Raw genomic sequence first — 23,879 nt, 5'->3', positions numbered from 1 at the left:
CAAGGGTTTTGCCACCAAGTACTAAGTCATGTTGTGCAGAGGGGTCAAATACTTATTTCCCTCATTAAAATGCAAATCAATGTATAACATTTTTGACATGCGTTTTTCTGGATTTTGTTGTTGTTATTCTGTCTCTCACTGTTCAAATACACCTACCATTAAAATTATAGACTGATCATTTCTTTGTCAGTGGGCAAACGTACAAAATCAGCAGGGGATCAAATACTTTTTTCCCTCACTGTATATTCATCTGCTAAAGCAAATTCAATGGGAGGCTGATTGAAGCTCGGATGCGGTCATGGGATGGCTCCCTATTGGTCAACTATGCTATGTATGCTAATGATGTGGTGATAACTGCTCACTCAGGAGGAGTTGGAGATTTTGCTGCTTAACCTGGAGCATGCTACTAAGAGGTGGGGCCTTATCACCAGTCCCAACAAAACAAAGCACCAGCCTGAGTATTTTGTATCATCAAACACTCCATCCCATCAACTCCACATTGTTGATGGAGCAGTTGTAGAGAGAGTGGAGAGTGTTACTTCCCAGGGCAGTGAGCTTATGACCAGCTCCGGTTTGACAGCAGAGACCTCACTCCGAATCAGTTGGGTGGCATTATATTTTCATCAGCTGCGTAATGCTTTGTGAAAGATACCTGGTCTGTCGCTCCACAGAAAGCTTCGAGTCTTCTCGGCCAGAGCCATGCGTTCCCTTTATTATAGTTTGAGAACGTGGACCCCCCAAACGGAACATCTGCGTTGGCTATAAACATTCAGGCTGGCCTGCCTACGATCCCTCCTGGGTTTAACCAGGCTGAATTGTGTGAGGAGCTCACAAAACCTTGAAAGATCTGGACAAATTGCCATCAGTGAGCTCCACCTGCAGGCGTCTGCATTGGCTGGTTCGTGTAGCCAAAATGCCTAGTCACCGCATGCCCACGCAGCTTTTGTTTGGCCAGATAGAGGGGGCTAAACGGGCATGGCATCGGCTAGAAAAGAGATGAACTAATGTGCTGAGTGAACTTTCTGATGACTGGTAGCAGCAGTGTCAAGTGGAGGAGGCTCGTGAAGGATGCTACTGGGCCGTTGTAGGTAGGTGCCCTCCAACAACAGTGGAGGGCAGAGCAGCGATGTTCACATATGTATGTTGAACTTCTTTCCCACCGTACATAGCCAATCGTGCTCTGCTCAACGATGAGCAGAGCAAGTTGGCAGAGTAGGGACAGGTGGTGCATCTGCCAGTCATATCAGTCAGTCAACCCATGACACCTGGGTCTGTTCAGTAACCTGCCAGCAGGCGTTTGGCACTTCACGTGATAGCCTCAAAGTGTACACAGCCTGGCACAAGTACCATGGTGACATCACCGCCACTTAGTGGTGAATGGTGGCTGTTATTGTTGTTGTTGATACAGAGCAAAAGAGAGCGTCTCATGCACTCACGTAGTCTGGGTTCCAGGTCTCGTAGGTGAAGGGAGTGCTGGACTGCATGGCCACATAGGCTATGAAGATGATGACCAGGAGCAGGGGGCTGATCACGCACCACATCACCCGCCAGTAGAGGTTAGGCCTGCGGCCTGTCATGAACTCCAGGTCACTGCTGAACCTGCACAGAGAGAGACAGACATAGAGGTAGCCACAGAGATATACACTGATAACACCTGGAGAGAGATAGAGACATTAAGACAGATAGAAACGAGATACAGGGTGGTGCAATGGCGACACTTATAAGTGTAATTTGTGATGTGTAACGCCGTACAAGAGTCACTGCTCTCGAAGAAAGACAAAGGATGAATCAAAGGCACCCAGAGGAACCACAAACAGGCCGGAAGGCAGGAACAACCAAATGATGAGGAGCCAGCACACCAACAATTTCCCAAGCTCTGCGGTCCCCTATATACAAAGGTGTCATTGAGCAATCAATGATGAGTGTTCATATGTGGGAGGAAACCGCAGCACCTATAGAAAACCCACACATGAGAGGGGGAAACACTCTATCCCGTACAGACGGAGGAACAGGTGGAGTCAACATTTTCCCTGTACCACCCTCTCCTGGCAAAGCCAGGGTACGGCCAATGCTCTACATCCACGGGAGTGGAGTGTGAGCAACACCTGTGTGTGATCCACCACGTGTGCAGTTTAAAGAAGGGAGATTGGGCTCACTGCCCCACTCGAGTGGGGACCGCGAGCGGTGTAGATGTCGGCTGAAGGTTTTTTACCACGAGCGGCAAAAAAATGTCTATCAAACGGCACCCACCTGCAGTTATTCCGAAGACGACCGTAAGGGGAGAGATCAGACCAAACTCCCGGATGGGTGTTGTAATGCAGCAAACCCTTTCCTCTCGCGGGTTTAGTTATCGAGATTTTTGCGGTTTCGTGCCAATGTACTGAGTGACAGAGTTTGCTGATTGCGCCCACCCCTGTGGCTCGACCACACGAAGTTGACCGCGAGATGCCAGTACAAAACGCGTCGTGACTACACTGCTCGTGATGACGCTGCTGTCACGGAAAAACACATGCAGTGCAGTCTCACCTCCATCTCTTCTGTCTCGTCTCCGTCTTGTCTCCATCTCACCTCCATCTCTTCTCCGTTTCATCACGCCTCCGTCTCGCCCCTGTCTCGTCTCTGTTTAGCCTTGCCTCCGTCTTGCCCCCGACGAGTCTCCGCCTCGCCTCCGTCTTGTCTAAGTCTGGCCTGGCCTCCGTCTCGTCCCCGTCTCACCTCTTCTCGCCTCCGTCTTATCTCCGCCTCCGTCTTGTCTACGTCTCATTTTTGTCTTGCCTCACCTCCGTCTCGTTTAAGTCTTGTCTCCGTCTTGTCTCCCCAAGCGGCACTATTGTAGGTCCCAGGTCACGTGCCGGTTTTCTCAGCCTCCAGTGAGGAGGCAGTGAGGCTCAGCCAATCACGATGAGTGATGCTCGTAAAGCCAGCGCATGGCTGAATGTTTCTAATAAACCATTTAATCAAACGGCACCCACCTGTGGTAGCCATAGACGTAGATGACCGCAAGGAGCTCGATCATGACAGTGAAGAGGAGCGGTAGGGAGCCCACGTAGCTGTCAAACACAATGAGCCAGTAGCTGCCAGAACCCAGCGTGAACAGCAGGCTGATGAGGAGGCTAACACCGCAGATCAGACCTGGGACGTGGGGTGCAGGGCAATTCATGGCGCCCGTGAGGCTCAAAAGAGTGGTGACTTTGTTGACTCACACAGAGACCCATAAACCCCACATAAAGACCCGTAAACTCACACAAGGACCCGTAGACCCCATACAGAGACCGATAGACTCCACACAGACAACTGTAGACCCCACACAGAGACTCACAAACCCCACACAGTGACCCATAAACTCACACAGAGACTCGTAGACTCACACAGAGACCCGCAGATTCCACACAATGACTCAAACTCACACAGAGACCGGTAAACTCACACAGTGATCCATAGACCCCAGACAAAGACCCATAGACCCCACAAAGAGACCCGTAGACCCCACACAGTGACTTATATACTCCACACAGAGACCCACAGACCCCAAACAGAGGCCCGTAGGCCCAGAGGGCAGGGCGTGTAGTGACCTGAGATCGCCTCATTGGGGAACCTGGCCGGGAAGACGTGCAGGTCGAGCAGTGGGGTGAGGATGCTCTCGATGTGGCCAAACATGGAGGAGAGCCCGAGCATGAAGAGCATGACAAAGAAGAGTACGGACCACACCTGCACATGGGGATGCACATCGGCGCTCCGGGTTAGTTCATCAGTCTCCGTGTGGGGTCTATGGGTCTTTGTGTGAGTCTTTGGATGTCTATGTGAGTGTATGGGCCTCTGTGTGAGTCTATGGGACTCTGTGTGAGTCTATAGTTCCATATGTGAGTTTTTGAGCCTCCTTGTGAGACATGGGTCTCTATGTGAGTGTCTGTTTCAGTCAATCAGTCTCTATGCAAGTCTATGGTTTTATTACACTGCAGGGAATCGGGTCTGTGCGCGATACTTTAAATTCCTCTTGTGATACGTTTTTACTCTTTGGTTATTTCAGTAAAGTCACGTAGAAAGAAAAATAAATGAAATAATAGCATACGACGTTTCAATTGCAACAGAAGCAATCATCATCAGGTACGAATGAAAGAGAAAACAAACCTAGCAAACTTAGAAATATAATGCAATACAACACAGAGAGTCGGCTAACATAACAGTCAACGCCCTACCTGGTTGATTACGTTCTTCCAAAGATTGCTAAATTTGAGAGAGAGAGACAAAACACAGACATGGAGATACATAGACAGACACATAAGCAGAGAGAGAGATAACACAGAGACACACAGAGAGAGACACACATAGATATACAGAGAAACAACGCTTCTGTATCCAGGCCTGAAATAGACAGAGAGGGGGGCAGAGAGAGAGGGGGCTTTGGTGACTGCAGGAAATACTAGCGCGACAACACAAGGACACAGAGAGAGAGAGAAAACACACTTAATCAAACAAACTTAGTCAACTTCTTGGTTCTTTCGGTAAAGTCACGTAGAAGGGAAGTAATAAAATAATAAAAATAAAACATAATAAAACAATTCTCACGACGTTTCGGCCACAACGCAAGCAGCCATCCTCAGGCGAAGAATGAAACACCCCAAGCTTGGAGCGTATATTTAAGCTGGGTTAGAGGGGGGGGAAGGTGGGAAGAAGAGCGCCTAAACAAAATAATTTGCATATCAAGAGGAATTCAGCATATGGAAAATGCGTAGGAGGTGGGCGGGGGGGGTTCCAAATCAATACTATGCCCGTGCATTATGCAGGATTAGCAGCATCAAAGGGGGGGGGGGGGGGAAGGGGGGGAGCATTAACAAAGGAAAGGAATGTTAATAGTATGTAGCTGTAGTTACTAAACAACCACGTAAAAAACTACAGTATAAACTGCATGACAAACTAAAGTATAAACTACATAGCATCATCAGTAAACTTACTATACTCTACAATAAGCTGAGTTACTAACAGTAAGTAATACATGAAAAATTCTACGTTGTAAAAAATTATATAATATGCTTCCATCTAAACTTTATTCTCTTACATCACACGCGTCTATACCGTACTATATACTTCCATAGGCAAAACCAACATTAAATTACATACTGTATTGCTATAAACCACCCTATACCTTATACATTTTTAATATAACACTATGTATTATTCTACCCACCCTAATGTGTATCAAAATGGTTTATTACGTCCTTCCAGTGATTGCTAAGCCAGAATCCATCTTCTCGGTTAAAATTGTCTCTGTGTTTGTAAATGTGGATCGCCTCATGTACGAATCTCTCATGATAGCCAGATGGCTTGCAGATAACCTCTGTCTTGGAGAAGTCAATGTCATGTGAGCCCACTGAGTTGTAACAGTGATCTGCCACGGCTGAGGTGTTTGTCCTACAGTGTTTCAGGTCAGCTTTATGTTCACGGATGCGGTCCGAGACATGTCGTTTGGTTTCCCCAATGTAACTGCTACCACAGAGGCAACTTAGTTTGTAGACACCAGGGTACTGTATGTCTGGAACCACATCTTTTACAGACGGTACCAGATCACGGATTTTATGTACTGTGTTGAATCGGACCTGGATCTTGTGTTTAATCAGGATTTTGGAGATCTTTTTTGTGACCCCAGCAATGTAGGGTAAGGTGATGGTCTTGAAAGGCTCCTCAACAGGATCCTTCTTGGTGGTTGGAGTGATGGCTTTGCGGATTGTGTAGTCGGAGTAACCATTAGCCTTAAGAGCTTGGCGTACGTGTTTGAGTTCACTGGAAATGTGTTCATGGTCGGAGATGCATTGGGCTCTATGATATAGAGTCTTGATGAGGGAATTCTTCTGGGATGGATGGTGGTGGGAATCCGGTTTTAGATAAGCCTCCGTGTGGGTGGCTTTCCTGTAGACAGAGTGGCTCATTGAACCATCAGGTCTCCTTTTGATTAGGACATCCAAAAAGGGTAGCTTGCCATCATTTTCGACTTCCATGGTGAATCTGATGGCTGGGTGTATGGAATTGATATGGTCGAGAAATTGGTCTAGAGCAGGCCGGCCATGTGGCCAGATGACAAAAGTGTCGTCTACGTACCTCTTCCATAAGGTCGGGCGTAGAGTGGCAGTCTGGATGGCGTCCGTCTCAAATTTCTCCATGAAGATGTTGGCTACAACCGGAGATAAGGGGGAGCCCATTGGGGTGCCCTCAATTTGCTTGTAGAAGGTTCCATTCCAGGTGAAGTATGTATTGGTTAAGCAGTGTCTCACCAGGGGGGGTACCCCAGCATTCAGTCCTTGATGAACCAAGTCTTCAATGATTGCGATGGTGTCAGGCACAGGCACCTTGGTGAACAAGGAAACCACATCAAAACTGACAAGCAGGTCGTCTGGGGACAGGGCAATCCCCTTGATTGTTGATACCAGGTCAGTAGAGTTTAGTACTGCAGAGGTGGTTTTTCCAGTGAAAGGCCGTAGGATTTCGGACAAAAAACGAGCCAGTTTGTAAGTCGGGGAGTTGATAGTAGAGACAATGGGACGAAGAGGTGTATCTTCTTTATGTATCTTTGGCAAGCCGTACAATCTTGGTGGCCTGGCTGCAGAAGGTTTCAACGAGAACTGTTTGGTCTGATCAATTAATGCGGTTGAAGCAGAAATGATGTTGTTGGTTTTGGAGACGAGGCTATTGGTGGGGTCTCTTTTTATTTTTGTATAGCTGCCATCGGTGAGTAGTTCTTGAATTTTGTTGTTGTATTCTATTTTGTCCATGATGACAGTGGCATTGCCTTTGTCGGCTGAGAGGATCGTGTCTTGTCTCTCTCTCAAAATTTCACACTTAACTTCTAATTTAGCAATCTTTGGAAGAACGTAATCAACCAGGATATGCGTTAATTGTGTGTTGGCCGACTCTCTGTGTTGCATTGCATTATATTTCAAAATTTTACTAAGTTTGTTTATTTTAAGTGTGGTTTCTCTCTCTCTCTCTGTGTCCTTGTGTTGTCGCTCTAGTATTTCCTGCAGTCACGAAAGCTCCAAATCTCTCATTGACATGCTAATTTATCTACCCCCCTCTCTCTCTCTGCCTCCCTCTCTCTCTCTATTTAAGGCCTCGACACCGAGGCATTGTTTCTCTGTTGTGCCTATGTGTGTCTCTCTCTCTGTGTCTTTGTGTTATCTCTCTCTGCTTAAGTGTCTGTCTCTGTGTCTTCGTGTCTGTGTGTTGTCTTTTATACAGGTGTAATGCGAGCGTAATTGGCCAGGCCGGATGTGACGATCCGCGAGGGAGGAGTCAGGGTCACGTGGGAGAGGGAGGAGTCAGGGTCACGTGGGCGAGGGGTTATAGGGAGGAGACCGGAAGACATCTGGGGGAGTCGAGGGATTGAAGAGGGAGACCACGTTGGGTGGCCGCCGTGCCTCAGCCTGGTGGCTGAGGGGCTCATCGGACGGCGCCAGCCAGCGGGGTGAGGAGAGAGCAGAGTGCGCGGGACGCACAGGGCGTGCAGGGGTTGCACGGAGCAGCCGAGTAGCTGCAGAGCTAGCGGAGGCTAGCACAGGGCGTGCGAGGTTGCACGGAGCAGCCGAGTAGCTGCAGAACTAGCGGAGGCTAGCAGAGGGTGCGAGGTTGCACAGGCAGCAGAGTAGCTGCATAGCGGAGCAGCAGTGGGGCTGCATAGGGAGCAGCAGGGTAGCTGCAGAGTGCGCGGGGCGCAAGGAGAGACGACGCTGGGCCGAGGAGGAGGCCAGCGGGGTGAGCGGAAGACGAACACAAATAAAGGACCGACGGAGATCAACATCGTGTGACGGAGTCCTTTATTACACAGGTAACAAGCTGAGATTAGGAGCACTCCCTTTAAGAGTGTGCTCCTAATCTCAGCTCGTTACCTATATAAAAGACACCTGGGAGCCAGAAATCTTTCTGATTGAGAGGGGGTCAAATACTTATTTCCCTCATTAAAATGCAAATCAATTTATAACATTTTTGACATGCGTTTTTCTGGATATTTTTGTTGTTATTCTGTCTCTCACTGTTCAAATAAACCTACCATTAAAATTATAGACTGATCATTTCTTTGTCAGTGGGCAAACGTACAAAATCAGCAGGGGATCAAATACTTTTTTCCCTCACTGTAGAGTGTGGATTTCTGTATCAGTCAATGGGTCACTGTAGGAGTATGTGGGCCTCTGTATGAGTCTGTGGGTCTCGATATAAATCTGTGGGTCTCGATGTGAGTCTGGGTGTGTATGGTTGTTGTATCTATGCCCTGTTTTCCGTTATTAATATTAAGAATAATTTAAAAAAAAATTGTTTTTTTTTTATCTATATATATTTTGTTTAATTAAACAATGAAAACAACTCACTTCTCCTCACAAGCACACCAGGAATCTATGAACATGGAGGGCCATTAAAACGATAAGAATTCGGTCATAGAGAGGTCATAGACATCCAGATGGACAAAAAGATCGATGGACTAACCTCCCAAGACATCTGGAGATGTACAGATAAGGTGCAGAGTAAAGGACAATAACGGTTGCAACTCGCGTTTTTCTTAACGTTTTCCTTACCGGAAAGTAGAAACTTAACAAAAAGGATTAACCGACAAACAATAGGGGCTTTTTATTAGTAATTCCCTTATATTACCCGTATTCACCGCATACATATTATTTAGAATTATATGTTTCCTATCTACATGACCTTCCTAAAAACTAAAGAGTACGAATTCCAGAATGCTTAAGTGGAAACATAGTTACACTTAACCTCAGGATATTAAAAAATAACTCAGAATAAAACACCAATCTCTGGAGAACTAAAATTGGCAAAACCCTCAAAATAATGATGTAACGAGGATCATTACGAATATTCATTAAACATAGACGAATAATTACCACGATACTAAGACCGAAGGAATCCATAAGAAATCTCAAGAATAAATGTAACACACAGGACCACATAAATGTATTGCAAAAATCTCCTCGACCACCTTTGTCTCCAACGGTCCGGCACAAACAGATGGCCCATGAATGCTTGGGGGGTTAGGAAAGGTCGCGAGGAGGGGTCGCCGGGGGTGTCTGGTTCTTCTCGCTCGTTTTTGTTGTTTTGTTTCCCGCTCGCAAGGAATGCGCAGAGAGGGGAGTCATGTTTTGAGTTAAGCACAAGCGCACATAGCAAATGACCAGTCTGTCCGAGTCGCGCTCAGTCTTGCAACTCGGCTTGCGACGCGGCGTTGCGACGGGGCTCGCAAGGGAGCTGTGGCAGTCGTGCCTCGAGGAGAGATGGGACGACGAGACATCGTTAAGGTGACAGCCTGAGTGCAGTCTGTCCGAGACGCGCTCAGTCTTGCAACTCGGCTTGCGACGCAGCGTTGCGACGGGGCTCGCAAGGGAGCTGTGGCAGTCGTGCCTCGAGGAGAGATGGGACGACGAGACATCGTTAAGGTGACAGCCTGAGTGCAGTCTGTCCGAGTCGCGCTCAGTCTTGCAACTTGGCTTGCGACGCGGCGTTGCGACGGGGCTCGCAAGGGAGCTGGGGCAGATCGTGCCTCGAGGGAGATGGAACGAGGAGGGGTCGTTCGAGTCGCAGAAGTCTGAATTCAACCTGGGTCGATGCTGGGTTTCAGCCGTGCTCCGGCTGGCGGAGCGTCGTGAGGGAGCAAACACCGATGCCGATAGCAGGTGTCGCTTCTCGCAGAACGAAGTTAAGTGCGAGTGAAGCTGGCAGCTGCACGAACAAAGGAAGCACGGAGACGAGAGAGTGACGAGTGACGACAAGCAATCAACCTGTAAAAGGGCGGAAATCGCCAAGCGTCGACCAAGCGAGCATCGCAAAGGACGAGCAGCAGCGGATGGGCAACAAGAGCCATCATTCATCGCCAGAGCGCTCCAAGCCAGTGAGCGCGCACAGCCGCGTTGTTCAGAGCTCGAGCCAACACCGCCTGAAGGGCGAGTGTCCGTGTGAAGTTGGCAGCGATCAAGGAGAGAGCGACAGCAGCAGCACGTCCCACGTCGGCGAGCGTCGTGCCGACGCCACTCATCTAGCAGTAGAGAGAGAGAGAGCGCACGAGCAGCACGACTCGGGCGTCACCGAGCGTCGTGCCGACTCGTGGAGGAGCGGCGCGTTATACGACGACGGAATCATCGCGCACCACGACGGCGAGCATCGTGCCAACGCCGCTCAATCGAGCAGTGGAGAAAGGGAGAGAGCACGGCTCGCTGCGGCCACACCCAAGCCAGAGAGAACCTGGCCGCTGTTTGTATATTCCCTCCCACACCACACAAGCTAACGACACAACTCCCGGCTCTAAGAAAATCTAATTCATTTTAAAAGGGGACAACACACAAAACACGCACACGAATAAGACTTTCAAAAGTTATCTTTGTGTTTCAAAAAGGGTTGCCATTTCAAGGTGGTGCGTTCACTACCAACTGATCGTGCAAAGCAGTTGCTGCCGTCGAGTTACATGAATAAGGAATGTTTTAGTCATTCATTTTCGTTAATTGCATAATCTTGCCCATGAATTTATTGACGTATACTTGCTTTTGCATACTAGAGTGTCATGTGTTTGTTTAGAATTAAAATTGCTTAACACCAAGTCTCGAGTGCTTCTTTCCAAGTCCATGCAAAACTGTCTTATTCCTGAGAACTGTAGCCTGTGATGAGATATGAAACTGGAGACCTAAAATAACATAACACACACTAAGATAATCGGTAAATGTTTAATCAATGATAATTGTGTTATCACGATTGATATAGCTCTGGATAAACGAAACTAAACTTAATTATCATAACTGCTCACATTAACATAATCGCAAGCATCCGCATAAATTACTACGAGTATCTCCGTGATTATCATAATTTATGCATATATTTACACACATTATCATAATTAATGCATGTAATTACACACACAATTCATGCGATTTGCGCATTTTTCGGAAAATTATTAAATTTTATTATTTTTATCAAAATTTCATAACCCAACACATACAACATGGTGAATCTATGGGTTACTGTATGCGGAGGCACCACGTACAGTGTGCGGTGGATGGCAGCCGCTGGGCGGTCACATGGTATAAAGGAGCTCTCAGGAGCCTTCGGGAAAGAGCTAGAGAGATCTAGAAGGTGGGCGGGGCGAGAGGCGGAGCCAGCCCCAGCCCCGTGAGGGGCTCGGGGTTTTCGGGTTGCTGGTGATGAAGATCTACGTCGGGTTGAAGAAGCCTCTAGCCACGCGGTCTGGGACCCAGCTTGTGGTCTGGACCGGGATAGCGAATCGTGTTTAGTTCTGCCGTAGCGTGGTTAGATGGGCGTTCAACACCCAAGTGTAGGCTATGTTATGTTGTGTGTTGAGTTGGTGAAATAAATAGTGTTGCTCCTAAGATAACGTCTGCGACTCAGTTGGACTCACTACACATATACAGATAGTCCACGAGTTATGATGGTCCGACTTATGATATTTCGATCTTACGATGGCGATAGCAATACGACAAAATTGTAAAATATTTTAAATTTCGCGCGGCAGGCAAACGCAGCAGCGTACGAGGTACGATACTGTACGTTGGGACGCTGCCGGGATGTATGCATCTCCCACCTTGTGTGATGCCTCACTCTCACCAGCGGTCGACGGAGTTAAGTTGTCTCAGTGTTAGCACGTGTATTTTTAGCATGTTAAAAGTTTTTATAGTAGATAGGTTTGTTTCCTGAAAAAACGTTCTATTAAATTTCAGTTCATATAGGTAGGCTAAGAATTTACCTTGTTTATTTTTACTTTACATTTTACCGTGCAATACAGTATTGTAATTAATAAATACATACAGAGTATAGTTTATACAGTGAGGTACTGTAAATTGCTTTGTTTTGCTAAATTATCACCATTCTTTAAGACTCCTGGGTAGGCTAGGCCATCTTCGTCGTAACGCATCTGTAATGGGTTCTGGAGACACTTGTAGAGGTAACTTCTTTATTACAATACAACATTCCAAAAGTCCTGATACTCTGTTACAGCCTAGGTACACAGCCTAGGTACACAGCCTAGATACACTACTCTGGCTACGCTCTGGGGTCCTCCGGCTACAATTACCCTAGGGGAGGCTACCTGACCCGACCCAGCCAAGGTGCGGGTCTGGACTCTGGCTTCCTCGGAACTCGCCCTTACAAAGACGTAGAGCCGGGAGTCCCAGAGTCCCACCACTGGCCCTCACAGCGTCCCGGCCCTTACAAGGACAAGCGGGACGAGGGGCTCCAGGGTCCTAAGCTGGCTGGCTGGCGGGTCTTGGGTCTTGAGCTGCGACTGGTCCCGATCGGCCAGGGAGCTGCCCTTTAATGCCTCGTCCCCAACGAGGGGTGGGGTTGTGTGCACCCCCAGATATCCCACAGAGCACACACAGCCCCCCCGTTGGTGGCGCCAAGGGGCTTAACTGTCTGGGGTGCCTGGGATCCTAGCGCCTGGCGCCGAGGGCTTATCTACCTAGGATCTCAGAGCCCCCAGCAGCCCCTCCCCTCTTATGGCACTACACATCTCCATCGTAAGTAGAGGACTACCTGTATATGTATCACTGTGGGTCTCTCTGGGTCTCTAAGTAATGTTGGTGACCCCAGGCCATTCTTACAAACTAGACTCTCTGCTAGCCTCTTGAATTCTCACGAGGTGAACCAAAATAAACTTGAAACTATGGTCCACTCTATGCCAGTCACTGGTGATGGGTATTAGACCACAAGATCACTATACTTCAGAAGCTAGTCCGACCAGTGCTCGCCAAGCTTCATTGATTTCCGGTTGCCAAACGAATATATTATAGGTCGCACTCATTACACACACAAACTGCTTGCTACAAATGAACCACAATACCTTGCTGATCTCATCAAGGAGCATAAACCATTGTAGTGGCATCGCTGGATGTCAACAGGCTGTGGGTGCAGTACTGGCTTTAGAGGGGCACGGTGTGCGGTATAGCGACATCGCCGGATACCACAATGATGTGGGTGTAGTACGAGCCCTAGAGGGGCCCGGTGTGTGCTGAATAATAGAGCTAGATGGCACCACGCTTTAAGTGCAGTGCCGACCCAACAGGACACGGTGTGTGGGTGCCGGCCGAAGGATGAGGTTCTGTGAGGCCATGGCATTCTGGTTGACCCGGGAGGACACGTGACCAGTTAAGTTGACAAAGGGGCCCCAAGAGGGGGATAGGGGGGGGGTCACGTGATTGGGACCCAGATCCTTCCCGAGGATTCTGGAAGGTGGACGTGGCCAAGGGCGGAGCCGGCCATGCCACAGAGAATATAAGCCGGGTCCCGAGAGGGACCAGGGTTGTTGTTCATCCTGGAAGAAACGCTTCGTCTACGTTCTCCGTTAAATGAGTCTCCAACACGTGGACCCGGGCCGAAGTCATTGGTCCCAGTCCATAGTAGCAGTTACGTTGTAACTAGTGTAGTTAGCCTAGTGATCACCACCATAGGTTGTTATTCTGTTAAGGGGAAGTTACCCCGTTTGTTGGAACTGAATAAATGTGTTGCCTCCAAGTCTACGTCTGCAACTCAGTTGAACCCATTACACCATCACACGATCTCCGGTCACCCACGCAGCAGCGGCTTTTGGCGAACCATCAAATAAACACGGTCACCTTGCGCTTTCAGATGTGTCTGGAACGCTCTTTCAATATTCGGAAACGACTGGCGCGATGAACTTTTAAATCATATAGATTTAAAACGAATTTCTTTCAAAGTGCTTTTGTGTTTAGTTTGTTGCCCTTCCCCCGCACCTTCGATTAACACGGTTGGATACGTACGGTGCGAAAGTTCAACGTACACACATACAGAACCCAGTTAAATCCCAGGTACAGCTGGAACCTGAAATCCAATTCAGGCCTCCGTGGTGCTGGCTCAGTGTCTCTAATACGTTTACTATGAACCTTCTTAGAGAGAGACGGGCGATACCCAGACTTAGGACTCAAACGCATTAATTCCCACCTGAGCTCACCTGTGATCCGGGCATGTTCAGTATTGCTTCAGTAAAAACGATGAACACAAGTCCAGTTCCTGACGCTGCCTAGGTACACACACACACACAGGCAGACAAAGGTCTCAGATATAGCTTTGAATTGACTGCAGAGGCAAGTGCTTTTAGCGAGTTGCGAAGATGAAGGCTGGCATGACACACAAAGGGTGTGTGGCCAGCACCACATCTGGCCACACAGCACTTTCTATGAGAGTCTGTGAGTCTCCACGAGAGTCTGTAAGTCTATCATAATTTACACTTATAGATTACATTGAAGCTGGAGGTCACAAGTGTACAAAAAAAACATGCAGGCTTATACCAATTAATTACAACCCCAACATGAATTATTCACATAGGATGAAAAGGCCTTAAAATGTATGGCTTTGATTATAATAACGCGAGGAACTCAGCACAGTGAATGTCCAATGGAAGTGAATTTGACAACCTAGAGGCGACAGCAGGAAAAGAGCTGCCACCCATCGTCCTACAGAGACGTGACCTCGGGATGAGGAACTACAGACCAGCGATAAGGCAGCAGCAGGTGCCACGCCAGTGTGGGGAGCCGGCGCTACCAACAATGTATGTTCAACTTCTTTCGTACTGTACGCAGCCAATGGTGCTAATCAGAGGTGCAGGGGAAGGACAATAAGCTCAACACAAAAAGCGTTTCTAAAGAAATACATTTGTAAATCTAGATGATTTAAAAGTGCACAGTTCCCAGTGGCTTCCTAAATTCAGAAGAGTATTCCAGACGGCAGCTGAAAGCATAATGCCAAATTGCTGCGTAAAACGAATTTGCATTAAGCGGGCAGTAATTTTGCTGTCAGGAATAACGGTGAAGGTGGAGGTGCCGTTCCATCCCGGAATTTTATGATAGTTTTAATTTGACTACAGTCCACTGCTTTACGTGCTTATTATGTTTTTATGTGTTGTATTTAGATAAACAGTTGTAAAGAAATTAGTTTTCAGTCTAAATGAGGGTGATGGTGTACTGGCACAGGAAGGAATTGAGGGAGCCTCATTTAAACCACCAATTTATCAGTCGTACGGCATGAACTTTAAATAAAATAATTAGAGGAGGAACCTCTTGTGTTGAAATTAAGAGATTGATTTAGAACGTTGTGCAGAAAAGCACATGTGTTGTTATATTCAATGCACGTGCTTAGGCATGTGCTTACGGAAGTCCATCAAAACAAACCCCTGCCTCCTCGTGGTGCTGGACGGGCAATGATGTCGCTTACCGCAGCTTTCACTTGGAGGTTCGGAGAGCCGTGAGGCGCTGCAAGGATGGGTGGTAGTCGCGGGTTGCTAAGGAGATGGAGTCTGCCTCAATGGCCCGCGATTCCAAATCGCTTTTTAATTTCATAAAAAGTAACTTGTAGCGCCACACCTATTACCATCATTTTAGGGGAAAGAAGGGTGATCCAATCTCCGACCCCCAGGAACCAGTTTGCAGATTTGCTGAGCATTTTTGTGAGGTCCTGGAAGAGGGGACATCCCTCAGCCAGATAACAACGTGGGACAAAGTGGGGATGACCCTGCCGGGGCTGCGGTGCCTCAAATATTGGAAGAAGTCACCCCCTGTGAGTGGCTGGCTGAGGTGCCATCTGTTGAGGAAGTACTGCAGGCGAACCAGAGTCTGAGCCCAGGAAAGGCACCGGGCAGAGATGATCTCCCAAGCGAAATTCTGAGGGAGGGTGGCGTTTGTGCACAGACTGCCCTACATGACATCATAACAACAGTCTGGACCACTGGACGGGTTCCGCAGGACTGGAAGGATGCCCTGGTGGTCCCCCTCTTTAAAAAGGGGGACCGCACAGACTGTAACAACTACAGGGGCATCTCACTCCTCAGTGTGCCAGGAAAGGTCCTGGCAAGGATTATTCAACATCGCTTTGCTAGGCACGCTGAGGAGAGGCTTGCAGAGCCCCAATGCGGTTTCAGGAAATGGCGGTCCTGCACAGATGCCATATTTTCTGTCCGTTTGCTACAGTAGAGGTGTAGGGAATTCCAACAAGACCTACATCTCTGCTTTATTGACCTGGTCAAGGCCTATGATATCATCAGTAGGCCTGGGCTCTGGGTTGTTGTTCGTACTTTCAGAGTCCCTGACCCTCTGCTCACGATCATTAAGGACCTTCATGATGGTGAGCGGGCCCGGGTAAAACTACGTGGCCGGGAGTTGGAGTCATTCCCTGTACACCTTGGTGTGCGACAGGGATGTCCTTTGGCTCCAACATTATTTAACATCTATTTCGACCACGTAGTTTGTGAAGCCTTTGAATGGCTGTACCCGAGGAATTTCCATCTGGTACAGATACAATGGGAGGCTGATCGATGCCCAGGTGCGGTCAAGGCATGGCTCCCTATTGCTCAACCATATTATGTATGCCGATGATCTGGTAATTGCTGCTCACTCAGAGGAGGAGTTGGAGGTGCTCCTGCTGAACCTGGAGCTTGTCACTCAGAGGTGGGGCCTTACCATCAGCCCCACCAAAACTAAGCACCTGCCTGGGTATTTTGTACCATCGGAAACTCTGCCCCCACAACTCCCAATTGGTGATAGGGCAGTTGTGGAGAGAGTGGAGAGATTCCCATACCTATGTAGTGTGCTCATGACCGACTCCGGTTTAATTGCAGAGGTCTCACTCCGAATCAGTCGAGCGGCATTATTTTTTCATCAGTTGCGTAACGCTGTGTGGAAGCTATCTCGTCTGTCGCTCCGCACGAAGCTTCAGGTCTTCTCGGCCACAGTTATTCCCTCCCTTCTCTACGCTTGTGAAACGTAGACCCCCCCTAATGGAACATCTTCGCTGGTTATAAACATTTCGGCTGGCCTGCCTACAATCCATCCTGGGTTTAACCAGGCTGGATTGCGTGAGGAGCTCACAAATCCTTGAAAGATCTGAACAAAAGTCCCATCGGCTGAGCTCCTCCGGCAGTCAAGGCTGCGTTGGCTGGGCCATGTAGCCCGCATGTCCAGCCACTGCATGCCTAAACAGCTTTTGTTCGGCCGGATCGAGGGGGCTAAACGTGCACAGCACGGGCTAGAGAAGAGATGGAGTGATGTGGTACAGGAGGATATGGAGCTGAGTGGACTTGCCAATGACTGGTACCAGCGGTGTCAAGATTGGCTTCTGTGGAGGAGGCTCGTGAAGGACGCTACTGAGCAGTTGGAGGCTGTCGCCCTCCAACAACAACGGAGGGCGGAGGAGCGACGCTCACAACAATGAGCGGAGCGCCGGGTGGCTAAAGCACAGCAATTTGGCACAGTAGGGGGCACAGATGGTGCATCAGCCAGTCGTCTCAGTCAGTTGACCCGTGGCAGCTGGGTCTGCCCCGTGATCTCCTGCCAGCGGCGTTCGACACTTCACGTGGCCTCAAGGTGCACATAGCCTGGCACAACTGTCGTGGTTGTTGTTGGTTGTTGTTTATGGAACGTGCCAAACCAGCCCAACATTCATAAAGAAACTCCTCCCATACAATTGAGATGTCAGGAAAGACCACAGTATAATAAGGTTGCATTACAAAGTCGCACTCATTACACACAAAGTGCTTGAAACAAATGAACCGGAATACCTTGCTGATCTCAAGGAGCATAAACCAACACGTGAACTCTGGTCATCCTCGCAGAGGGTTTTGGCTAACTATCGAACCAAGACGGGCACCGCATCATGCGCTTCTGCGGCCGTCTGGAATGCTCTTCCTTCCGATATTAGGAAGCCACTGGAGATATGCACTTTTAAATAATCTGGATTGAAAACTTAGTTTTTTAGAACTGCTTTTTCTGTTAAGTTTGTTGTCCTTCCCCCACACCTCCAATTAACACAGTTGGCTATACGATAAAAGTTACAATATACTCACACGTGTAAGGTAACCAACTACCAGTATTTCTGTTCAACATCCAGCTACCAGTGGAGCAATAAGCTGAGCACAGAGAAGATACACTACCTGGTTGAGGTTCTGCTGCAGGTTGCACGTCAGTATGCCGAGCGAGTGGACACGCTGAGGCCACGTGGAGTTGAGGGAGGCGAGGGCAACGTGGTAGGAGTCTCGCGTCACATTCCCCTCAGCCAGGTCAAACTCGTTGGTCAGCTTGAGGATGTTTCTGCCATGGACAAGATAAAAGATTGGCACAAAACTAAAAAGAGCACTAAAAAAATACCAGTGACGGTAATCCCTCATCTCCTGAAAACCGCCGTAGTTGGCAAAACTGCGCAGTTGGCGATACTCAACCCCGATGTGGGAAACGGGGGTGAGGGCAACCGTGGCCGTGGATGCACTCGTCAAAGCCTCACTAAGTTGCCTCACTAAACACACGTAAAATACACAATGACATAATAAAAAAAAACATTATTAAAAACAATAAAATAATGTTCTTTACCTTTAAAACTGACGTGATGATGACATTGATGAGGATGAGGTACTGGGGAGGTTCTAATGGTAGACTCGTTAAGACCCTGTTAAGCATCCGACCCCACGAGGAAGCCCCTGTCAAGTACTCGCTTCTGCATGATTAAGGTCACAATTTTATGCAAATAAACAGTAAATTAAGGTCAAGAAACTTGGTATAATGCATAGCAATAGAACAAAGTCCACACACTACAACGGTCACTGTGCAAGAGAGAGGGTTGGTGGTGGGAGTTGGGAGATGAGATGATGCACGGAGGGATCACCAATGCGGGTGATATGAAATTAAACTAAACAAATTTATGTTTATCAGGTAAGGCCCACTGAGCTATGTAGCTCTTTTTCAGAAGCACCTGGCTATCACAAATTATAGCTCAACGAAGTGGCTTATAGTGTGGAAATTGATAGCAACCAAATACTCTCAAAGCATGTTCATAAATTTATCAGGAAAAAGCCGGAGAGCGCGGAAAAAAAGATTCCACACGACCACAGGTAGAGACACATGCAAACTCCAAATATATACGCATCAGGGTTGGCATTAAATCGACGACCTCCTATAAACCAGGTGAAGTAGTTAACATCTCGCTACCGCGGTGCCTGTTATTGTGCCAGATATGGGAAACTCTCCACTCTCTCCACAACTGCCCCATCACCGATTGAGAGTTGTGTGGGTGGAGTGTCCGATGGTACAAAATACCTAGGCAGGTGCTTAGTTTTGGTGGGGCTGATGGTAAGGCCCCACCTCTTAGTGACATGCTCCAGTCTCAGCAGCAGCGTCTCCAACTCCTCCTCTGAATGAGCAGCTTTTACCAAATCATCGGCATACGTAACATGGTTGACCAATAGGGAGCCATCCCTTGACCGCACCCGGGCATCGATCAGCCTCCCATTATATCAGTACCAAATGGAAACTTCCCCGTTACAGCTATTGAAGGTTTCACAAACTACGCGGTCAAAATAGATGTTAAATAATGTGGGAGCCAGAGGACATCCCTGTCGTACCCCAAGGTGTACAGGGAATGGCTCTGACTCCCGGCCACGTAGTTTTACCCGGGCCCGCTCACCATCATGAAGGTCCATAATGATCGTGAGCAGAGAGTCAAGGACTCCGAAAGCACGAAGAACAACGCAGAGCCCAGGCCGACTGATGGTATCATAGGCCTTGACCAGGTCAATAAAGCAGAGATGTAGGTCTTTTTGGAATTCCCTACCTCTGCTGTAGCAGAAAATATGGCATCTGTGCAAGACCGCCCTTTCCTGAAACCGCATTGGGGCTCCGCAAGCCTCTCCTCAGCGCGCCTAGCAAGGTGATGTTGAATAATCCTTGCCAGGACCTTTCCCAGCACACTGAAAAGTGAGATGCCCCTGTAGTTGATACAGTCTGTGCGGTCCCCCTTCTTAAAGAGGGGGACCACCAGGGCATCCTTCCAATTTTGCGGAACCTGTGCAGTGGACCAGACTGTTGTTATGATGTCATGTAGGGCAGTCTGTTCACAAACGCCACCCTCCCTCAGCATTTCGCTTGGGAGATCATCTCTGCCCGGTGCCTTTCCTGGTCTCAGACTCTGGATCGCCTTCAGTACTTCCTCAACAGATGGCACCTCAGCCAGCCACTCACAGGGGGTGATTCTTCTTCCAATATTTGAGGCACTGCAGCCTCAGCAGGGTCATCCCCACTTTGTGCCATGATGTTTTCCTGGCTGAGGGATTTCCCCTCCCCCATGACCTCACAAAAATGCTCAGCAAATCTGCAAACCTGTTCCTGGGGGTCGGAGATTGGATCACCGTTTTTTCCCCTAATGATGGTAATAGGTGTGGCGCTGCAGGTTACTTTTTTGAGAGAGTTAAATATAATTTTGTGATCATGGGCCACTGAGGCAGACTCCATCTCCTCAGCAACCCGCGACCACCACCCATCCTTGCAGCGCCTCACGGCTCTCCGAACCTCCGAGCGAAGGCTGCAGTAAGCCTCCTCATTCTCTGACGTGGGATGCTGTAGACGAGTAGAGTGGGCCTATCGCTTTTTCTCAACCTTCCTGAACACCTCCTCTGTCAGCCACGGTCTCTGGGGGGGTCTGGACTGCATACCCAAAGCAGCCATTGCAGCTGCATGAGTCACAGTCCTAAACCTCGCCCATTTACCCTCGACATCAGGAGGAGTGGGGGACGATGCCATCCCCAGCCGCAAGTGATGATGAAATTCTCGCTTGCAACTTTCATCAGCTAACTGAGACCAGGCCACCTTAGGTTGGAATGGGGTCTTGGGTGTACACCTACCACCGGAGTGGAAGAATGGCAGGCGCATCTTACAGATGACTAGTCGATGGTCAGAGGACAGATCAGCTCCACGGTAGGTCCTGGTGTCAAGGACATGGGCTCGCATCCGCTGATCCGTCACTATGTAGTCCAGCAGATGTTCTTGCTTCGACCCGGCATATATCCATGATGTTGTGTGGATGCGCCAATACCAGAACAACGTGTTGGTAATTACAAGCCCATGGGTTGCACAAAAATCTAGCAGCACCTACCGTTTTTATTGAGCTAATCTGGCCCATGCCTTCCAATCACTCCAGACCAGGTGCCAGCATCATGACCAACTCGGGCATTGAAGTCACCCAACAAGATGACCCTATCCCGAGGGGCCACTTTAGCCAGCACCTGTGACAGGAGGTCATAGAAGGCATCTGACTCATCGGCCTTGCCTGCATCCCTCCATAGATGTTCGTCTTCGGTGGGGGCATAAGTAACCACGACCACCACTTCTTGCCTCTGGCTGATGGGAAGGCAAGCCCAAAGTTGAATGGGGCTTACAGCTTCCCACACCTCACCGGCATGCTCCCACGCCCCCTTCATTCTTTTGTTCAGAAGAAGAGCCACACCCTGTTGTTTGGCAGTCTCCTGCCTCGAGTAGAGGACTGTCCACCCCTCATGGTGACAGGAGCCAGAGCCGGTCCACCGGACCTCCTGAATGCCACAGAGATCCAGGTGGTACTGGTCCAGCTCCCGACAGACGAGTGGCAGCCTCTCCTCCGCAGTGAGTTATGGAACATTCCACGTGGCCATCCGTAGTGGCTTGTCATTGTTTCTGGAGGAGCCCAGAGGGTAAAGATACCAATCTCCTGGCTCCGCCAGATGGGGTTTGGCCAGGAGACGTCATAGACTTACACACACATGGACACACACACATCGACTTACACACACACATATCGACTTACACACACATCGACTTACACACACACATATCGACTTACACACACATCGACTCACACACACACACATTGTCTCACACACACACACACACGTCTCACACACACATCGACTCACACACACACACATCGACTCACACACACACATCGACTCACACACACACATCGACTTACACACACATTTATACATCGACACACACACATCGACTTGCACACACACACAGTGACTCACACACACACACACACATCGACTTATACACATAAATGGACTTACGTGCACACATCGACTCACACACACAGACATCGACTTACACACACATCGACTTGCGCATACACATCAACTTACACACATACACACATGAACTCACACACACATGAACTTACACACACATCGACTTACGCACACACATGGACTTACACACACAACCACATCGACTCTCACACACACACATTGACTGACATACAAACACATGGACTGACACACACATCGACTCACACACACATACATCGACCCACACACACATACATCGACCTGCACACACACAGACACAGCGACTCACACACACACATCGACTTACACACACATCGACTTACACACACATATGGACTAACAAACACACATGGACTCACAGGCACACACATCGATGCACACACATCGACTGACACACATAGACTCACACACACACATCGACTCACACACACATACTATAACTTTTATATTTACTAAGTTTTTTTATAATAGTTTTTTTATCTACGTGACTTTAGCGAAAGAAGCAAGGGAGAAGGGAAATGCACGCGTGTATAATAAGTAAGTAATTAAGAGCAAAGAAGAGGGTGTTCCGCCATTTTAGTGCAAATATTTGCCACGAGCAAAAGCGGCAAATAAATGAAAGTCAACTAATAATAAATCAACCTATCCTACCTGCAACTATGACCAGATGGGCACCAATCAAGCGTAATTTACATAACGACACTGCTCAACCCCCGTACTGAGGGGGCAAGTGTAAATATGTTTGAACAAAGACATAATAGCAATGTGTAGATTTATTGGTTTGCCCCTGTGCAGTAAGTGATATTACTTGGCTGCTTATGCCTCAAGAGTACAGAAAAAGGCTATTTTTCCGCTAAAACTTGTTTTTTGTGAGCAGGACAGTGATATTTAGAAATGTACCGATTTTCAAAGAGTGCATAAGTGTCATTCCCTCACACAAATACGTGGTCGCTAAAACAAAGTTTGTGGGGAATAATAGCCATGTGGTATATAACAATTTAAAAGTAGCACTTAGTACTCAGGGAGAAAAACCGTGTTACTTTGGGTAACTATCATCAAACATTGGTTAATCCCTGTCATTAAATATTTCATAACAGGAATAGTAATGAGTAAACAGTCATGGTAATAAATGTTTGAAGGAAGCTGTAAATGTGTGTTACGTTGCACAGTGTCCACACGAATGAAAATTGCCCCCTCCCTCCAACCAAACGCGTATGACTTGGTAGGGGCGAGCATGCGCAGATACGTGCTTTGGCGTGCGTTCGAAGGCGCGATGTAATAAATAAATAACCAAAACAGCACTAAATTGCGAATTAAACTACTTTAAAGGTGATGGATGCGAAATCGGAATAGCACTGGCTCACGACGGGACTTATGGCATGTTACCTGGGTACTTTAAAAAAATGGAAACCCCACGGTTCGCGAGCCAAATCGCTTGCAAGTGTCAGCCACACACAGACAGACACACAAACATTACTTTTATAGGTTAGACTAGCGGTGAGTACCCGGCGTTGCCCGGGCGAAAAAAGCAGACATACATGGACTTACACACAGATTTCGACCCACACACATAGAAACACATCGACTTAGACGCACACACACACATATGGTTAAACCCAGGATGGATCGTTAGCAGGCCAGCCTAAATGTTTGTAACCGGAGAATGTTCCATTAGGGGGGTGCATGCTTCGTAAGCATAGAGAAGGGAGGGAATTACCGTGGCCGAGAAGACCTGGAGCTTCATGCGCAGCGAGAGACCAGGTAGCTTCCACACAGTGTAACGCAGCCGATGAAAAGAGAATGGCAATCGACTGATTTGGAGTGAGACCTCTGCTGTTAAACCAGAGCCGGTCATGAGCACACTGGCTAGGTATGGGAATCTCTCTGATCTCTCCACAACTGCTGCATCACCAATTGTGAGTTGTGGGGGTGGATTGTCCCATGGTACAAAATACCCAGGCAGGTGCTTAGTTTTGGTGGGGCTGATGGTAAGGCCCCACCTCTTAGTGGC

The 23,879-nt window shown here is 48.3% G+C and overlaps 1 protein-coding gene across 2 annotated transcripts in view; it reads right to left on the bottom strand.

Annotated features, from left to right (window-relative positions):
• LOC144730297 (sodium-dependent neutral amino acid transporter B(0)AT1-like) overlaps positions 1–23,879 on the bottom strand; it is a 164,893-nt gene that overhangs the window by 4,189 nt on the left and 136,825 nt on the right. For both annotated transcript variants that reach the window (XM_078610997.1, XM_078611006.1), the window contains 5 exons: positions 17,933–18,089; positions 13,964–14,032; positions 3,573–3,708; positions 2,973–3,132; positions 1,437–1,599 (listed from right to left, as the gene is read on the bottom strand). In XM_078610997.1, the coding sequence (XP_078467123.1) occupies positions 1,437–1,599; positions 2,973–3,132; positions 3,573–3,708; positions 13,964–14,032; positions 17,933–18,089 (685 nt within the window). The remainder of the gene's footprint in view (positions 1–1,436; positions 1,600–2,972; positions 3,133–3,572; positions 3,709–13,963; positions 14,033–17,932; positions 18,090–23,879) is intronic.

This window comes from Lampetra planeri, chromosome 2, assembly GCF_965212315.1.
Source record: "Lampetra planeri chromosome 2, kcLamPlan1.2.h2, whole genome shotgun sequence".
Lineage (NCBI taxonomy): Eukaryota > Metazoa > Chordata > Hyperoartia > Petromyzontiformes > Petromyzontidae > Lampetra > Lampetra planeri.
This window is presented reverse-complemented; position numbering and strand designations above follow the sequence as displayed.